The following is a 6,000-nucleotide window of genomic DNA, read 5'->3' as shown; positions in this document are numbered from 1 at the left end:
GGATTTCTGGCAGTAGATTTATTAACGAAAACAAAATAGTTTGGTGGCATAGCAACGCATACTACAGTTTTGAAGGAAATTTTAGATTTGGTCATAGGAGAACAAGTGCAGTTTATGATGAATTAATTTTCTGAAATAATAAAACAAATATGGTAGAATATCCTATCAAAAATTAAAAAAGAAATATTAGTGTGGAATGAGATGAATTTCGTTAGCGTTCTACTTAATTATTTCCATTTTCATCCATTGAGATGAATACTGATTTTAAATTTTTTATTTTATTTTAATTTCATCTATTTTTCTTTTCCAACAATATAAAACTCAAAATATCTGTATTTTCCTCTTAAAGCTTCTTTCGGTCCTTATCCAAACATGACATAGATGTGATGGTTAAATTATTTTTATTTATGAAAAAGTTATTATTTTTTGTTGTGTTTTAATAAATTTATTAGTTAGTTTTTATAATTTTTAGATTTAATTATAATTTTTTTTATATTTTTAAAATATAATAATTATATTTTTTTAATAATTTTAATAGTTAAAAAATAAATTTAATAATAAAATGAGTGAGAATATTTGAAAGTTATAAAATTAACCTTAATATTCTTGCGAAATTAATTTTAATATTCGGATTCATTCATCTATCAAAACACCAATTACATCAATCAGATTCATTCATTTCATATCTATATTCATTCTTCAAAATTAATATCATCTATCTATTAAAATCAAATTAACTTAAGAAAAATTAATATCACTCAACCTAAAAGTCAATATTTTCAAAGAATTTAAACTGTAGCTCGATGAATGGGGTGGGAGTAGAGTGTAGACTGCCAAGGGAACGAAAAAGCTACCTTCTTTAGCTTTGATCCGATTTAGAGCCTTTGGTTGATATTATAAACCCATCACACAAAACAACTTATCTGCACTTCACCTTGCCTAATCCTTTCTCTTACGTTCTCGATAAATATATTTTTCTCTCTCATTCTCGACATTGTTGTCCACAAAACGGAATAACAAAGGCTCAAATTCTGCATCACAGCTTTGCCTACACGTCGACCCTAGCATCCTAGCTTGATCCATTCCGACGAATGAAGGTTTCATGAGCATAACATCGCAAATCATTCTTGTGTTTCAACGCCTTCATCATCGCCTATACACCAATACCAGCATTGCAACTTGAACATCGCCTATACACCAATACCAGCATTGCAACTTGAATCCACTTCGACGAGCATAACATCACAGCTCACTCTCATATTTCAATACCTTTTTTATCGCCTATGCTGTGCTTGTTGACCCTAGCATCAAATTTCAAATCTAAATCAAGTCCGCTCAACATCAGTCTTTGAATTATCCTTAATGTTAGAAACATAATTGGAGATAACGTGAAGTAAGAACCTATTCACGATTTCTACACTTTTAATTAGAGGACCATTGTGTGGGATGAGAGAACGAAAGAAAGGGAGAGAGAAAATGATTTATACAGTTAGGGATTAAATTAGAGTATTTAAGACTTTTCACTTGTATTTAAACGAAAGATCTTAATGATTATTCATATAGTGGTATAATTTTTACATTTTAAAAATATGAAAAATATTTTAATTAAACCTAAAAGTTATAAAAAAAATAACTATTTAGTCCCAGTAGTATTATTTTTCAATTTTGAAAAATTCATTTAAACATCTCTAACATTTGAAAAAAATCTACTCATTAATTTCTACATTAGTTTTAATCATTAAATATTTTTTATTTAGTCTATATTTTTAAAAACTTATTAGTTAATCTATAAGATTTTTAAAAAAATTTACTAATTAGTCTCTTTATATTAGAGACATTTTAGATTTTTTTTATAATATTTAATGGCTAAATTAACGAAAATACTAATTAGTAGATCTTTTAAAATGGTAAAAATATTTTAATATATTTTTTAAAATTAAGAAATTTAATGAGTTTTTTTATATTATAAAGATTAATTAATAATTTTTTAAAAATTATTACATCCGTTAACTCTTGATTAAGAATTTGCAACAGAACAGGGGAGAATTTGTTTATTTGGGTTAATTTCGGGAAGTTCCCCTTAGGCAATTTTTTAAAATTCTATTTAAATTACTTTAAAAGTTCAGATTTAAATTCAATTTAACTAACAAATTACAAATAATTTTATAATATATAAATCAAAAAATTTAATTTAAAAATTTTATTTATAAGACTAAATTGAACTTATTAAAATTTTAACTAGCTTTCACCATTCAGGCAATTCAAAACCCAAAAAAACGGGCGAAACTTCAAAAATACTTCTTTTACCTATAATTTTTGTCAATTTTTTTAGTTATTTTAAAATATTATCCACTTTCTGTTTTTATATTATAATTACCATATAAATTAATTATAACCATATTTTATTTTATTTTTAAAATAAACTCCATTAATTATTTTTTCAAATGATAATTCAATTTATTAATAATAATTTTATTATTTTAATAGAATTTAAATATGGATATAGTTGAAAAATCAATAGAAAAAATTTGTTCTTTTCCAATTCATATAGATACATTTAGTGTACAAAAACTTAAATTTGATCCTATGTACACAAGTGTCGTACTAAAATCACTTGATCTATACGCATGAATTCCAAAGAAAAAGACACTCACAACAGCCACTGCCATCTCCGCCATGGCTACGGACACTTATCAATTACTTAGCATTTGGGAAGCAGACATTAATTCTCATGAAAGCAGCCTGCTCCCCGAAATCTAAAAAGTCGGCCCATATAAAGCAGGAAGCAAAAGAAGTTGTAACTTAGACTCAACTTCTACAATTTCTTTCAAAGCTGCCCCCTAGAATCTTTTATCTTTCATTTTTGTTCAAGCCAATCCTTTTCTATCTACTAGCATTCAATAAAATAAAGATTAACTTTTAAAAATTTCCTAATTCAAAATGGAACAAAGGGACGGTGGCTGTGCAGTAGTGTAGCTATTGCACTGTGAAGAATAACTCTCTCCACCTGTCTGCCTGTGTAGTTAACAACTCAAGTATATTGCAATTACTGGTCGGTCAAAAGATAAAATTGGCAAATGATTCATCTCAAGGAAGAAAGGTAAGCAATCAAGTATGGTCAAACAATCAAGTCAATAGTTGTACAAATGTTTGATGGTGCAAACATCAAGGATGAAACCAGGCACTCAATAATGTCCGACTCCAGAGATTAGGAACATGCAGCAATGTGATGTACCAAAAAAACACAAGCTACACAATAGTAAAAGCTGCTTCTATGATTGTTGTATAACCTGTCTACATAGAATCAATCCCAATCAACATTACGAACAAGTACCTGCAAATGAAAACAGAAGTGAGCAGTCCAGTTTAATTAAGGTTGGAGCAGAAACAAGCAGAAATCATATGTTCTTAACACAATACAAACTTAATTTTTAGAGATAGAAGTAAAACTATGCACATTTAAAGCTGCAATTTTGTAATGTTTTTACCTTAGCAGTCATGAGAGCAGCCAACAGCCATAATCAATAAAGACCATTTACCCTGAGGTTTATTATTACAGAACGCCACTTAAACACATGGACATTCAAAGCTGCAATCTTGTATGCTTTTACCTTAGCAGTCATGAAAATAGCCAACAGCCAGGGACAATAAAGACCATTTACCGGGAGGTTTATTATCACATAGCACCCACTTTTATCTTATGTTGGGGGCTATAGCTCTTCCAAATATATACGTGAGCCAAAACCTCCAAATACATTTTTTCTATTGCACATGTTATGAACACCTAGAGGCTATAACCATAGCTACAACTCAGAAATAATGGAAAAATTTTTAAGAAATTCCCAAGTTAGAATCAAATGCCACTCCCATTTATGTCTGCATATCAAAGGGTCACAGACATATCTCTCTAACTAAAGAAATCTTGTCCACTGAACAAAAATTTAAGATATAATACAAAAGAATATATCTTTAAAATTCATGAACAAACATCAAATTTGCTGAAGCGCACCAATTCCTTATTCAATGATTGATCAAGAGAACTTATATAGACAGTTCAAATTGACACAAGCCAAACTCGCTACTCAGAATCTTGTAGATCTTTTCAGAATTATAGAAATCATCACGCTAGTACCTGAAAAAGGGGTATTCCTAATTGACGTGGAAAATGTATGTCTGCCATCGTTAAAAAGTGCAAAAGAAATGTTGCATGAAAGGAAAAAAGTGACACTATAACAAGCATACACGAGTCCAGACTAAGACATAATAATTAATGGCATGTTGGATACACAGTAGTTTCAATCCATTTTTCAGAAAATATTTAGATTTTGCAACATATCTACACGCAGCTTCTATTTGCATGCACTAACAGTACACTAGTAGTTCGCTCGCATTAGGGATCATTAAAGAAGAGTTTCCATGAATGTATATCTTACTTAATGTTCAAACCTGACATGGTCTCACCATACTCCGCAAGTAGAGCACAAGAAATTGGACCAGTAAACACAGCCTGGGTTAACTAGAGAGTACAAAGTAGATCAGCAAGCAACTATGCAAAGTACGCAGACCAGAAGACAGAACTATTCATTGATATTGGAAAAACATAATAATTGAATAAAATTCCTTACAAGACCTATCACGAAATTGGAACTCTGGGCTAAAACGCAATCAAATAATAACACGGAAAGCAATTAACCTACTCGAGGAAAATCTTTGAAATATAAATCCAAGCAAGTAGAACTATAACAGCTAAAATTCTTGTCAATTCCCATTCCCAAGAAAAGACCAAATCCACTATTACATTAACAAAGAACTAAATCGCCAACAATAACACCCACATAATTGAAAATGACTCAAGATTTTTGGGGAAGCCATACTTAAGAGCAAGCGAGTGACAGAGAGAGGCGCTTAACAAACCTGCTAAATCCTCAGTGTGCCTTTCTTCTCTGGGGTTGTTTATCGGTAGCTAATCTGTAAATCCAGTAAGCCTAACACATAAATAGAGAAAGAATCAAAGATCTGCATGCCAATTTGGCTAAATCTAATTGACAATGGAATAATGGAAATGAGAATACCAAAGCGAGGACGTGAGCCGCTATTAGAAGAACCACCAAGAGAGGTACCAAATCAAGAAACCATGGGCGTGGTACTACGGATTCCGCCATTGTCTTGGAGAGAAAGAAAGGAAAGTGTTGATAAGCCCTGATTAAACCAGGGTTTTCAAATTCGCTCCAACTTGTGAGGGAAGCGAGCACGAGACTGAGGAGAGTTACGACGCCGTTGGATTGGTAGACTACTAGACTTCCCTGCAGCTCTGGCCGACCCGACGGCAATTCGGTTGGGGATACGAAATCAGATTGAAATGAATACGATCTCAGGGGTTTTCTGTAGCGACTCTTGCTTTTATATAAGTCGAAAAAGGAAAAAAGCTTTGTTATAAAAAACTAGAGTAAATTATACTTTAATTTCTAATTCATATTATAATTTAAGAATCAGTTTTTATATTTATAAAATTAATTTTTTTTTAAATAAAAATTAACAACATCAAATCTAAAATCTCTTATATTTATTTAGATATATTTACTATCAAACTAAATATTTCTCATCAAACTAAATTTAAGAGTATTTATAAAATTAAATATTTAAATTTTTTATTTTCATTATATAGATTTAATTTTATTCAATCTTTTTATTAGTTTAAAAAGTAAATGTGGAATTAAATTTTTAAAAAATTATATTTTTTTATAATATTTTTATTGCATCATACACGAGACATATAAAAATTTAAATTCTTCTTTACTTTTTATTTTATAATTTTTATGTATTAAAATTTATCAATTTCTAAATTCAAAATCTAGAATTTTTCATTTAAAATTTTCAATTTTTATATATTAAAATAAATCCGCCTCTAAATTTAAAATATACCATTTCTCAAACTTTTCACTATTTTCAATTTTTTTAATATCAAATCAAATTAAATATATGACTTTAACTCTTTTATTT

At 29.4% G+C, this 6,000-nt stretch overlaps 1 protein-coding gene across 2 annotated transcripts; it reads right to left on the bottom strand.

Annotated features, from left to right (window-relative positions):
- Positions 1-3,103: 3,103 nt before the first annotated feature.
- On the bottom strand, positions 3,104-5,396 carry LOC110610651. Of its 2 annotated transcripts, XR_006350123.1 has the most exons (4): positions 5,073-5,396; positions 4,915-4,985; positions 4,434-4,516; positions 3,104-3,334 (listed from the first exon to the last, which is right to left on the bottom strand). XR_006350123.1 is itself a non-coding variant. In XM_043954578.1 (3 exons), exons 1-2 carry the CDS (start codon positions 5,160-5,162, stop codon positions 4,926-4,928), a joined length of 150 nt encoding a protein of 49 aa, XP_043810513.1. In that variant the 5' UTR covers positions 5,163-5,391; the 3' UTR covers positions 3,104-3,334; positions 4,915-4,925. The 2 variants fall into 2 exon arrangements, 1 of the variants encoding a protein (XP_043810513.1); XM_043954578.1 differs by lacking the exon at positions 4,434-4,516 and having other exon boundaries at positions 5,073-5,391.
- Positions 5,397-6,000: the final 604 nt, after the last annotated feature.

The sequence above is a fragment of the Manihot esculenta genome, chromosome 3 (genome assembly GCF_001659605.2).
Source record: "Manihot esculenta cultivar AM560-2 chromosome 3, M.esculenta_v8, whole genome shotgun sequence".
Classification (NCBI taxonomy): Eukaryota; Viridiplantae; Streptophyta; class Magnoliopsida; order Malpighiales; family Euphorbiaceae; genus Manihot; species Manihot esculenta.
Note: the sequence above shows the minus strand (reverse complement) of the source record. Positions and strands in the feature narration are given on the sequence as shown.

Coding starts and splice junctions, on each gene's coding strand:
- LOC110610651 (XM_043954578.1), bottom strand. CDS start 5,162: ATGGCGGAATCCGTAGTACCACGCCCATGGTTTCTTGATTTGGTACCT. Junction 4,986..5,072: donor CGGCTCACGTCCTCGCTTTG/GTATTCTCATTT, acceptor TTTATGTGTTAG/GCTTACTGGATTTACAGATT.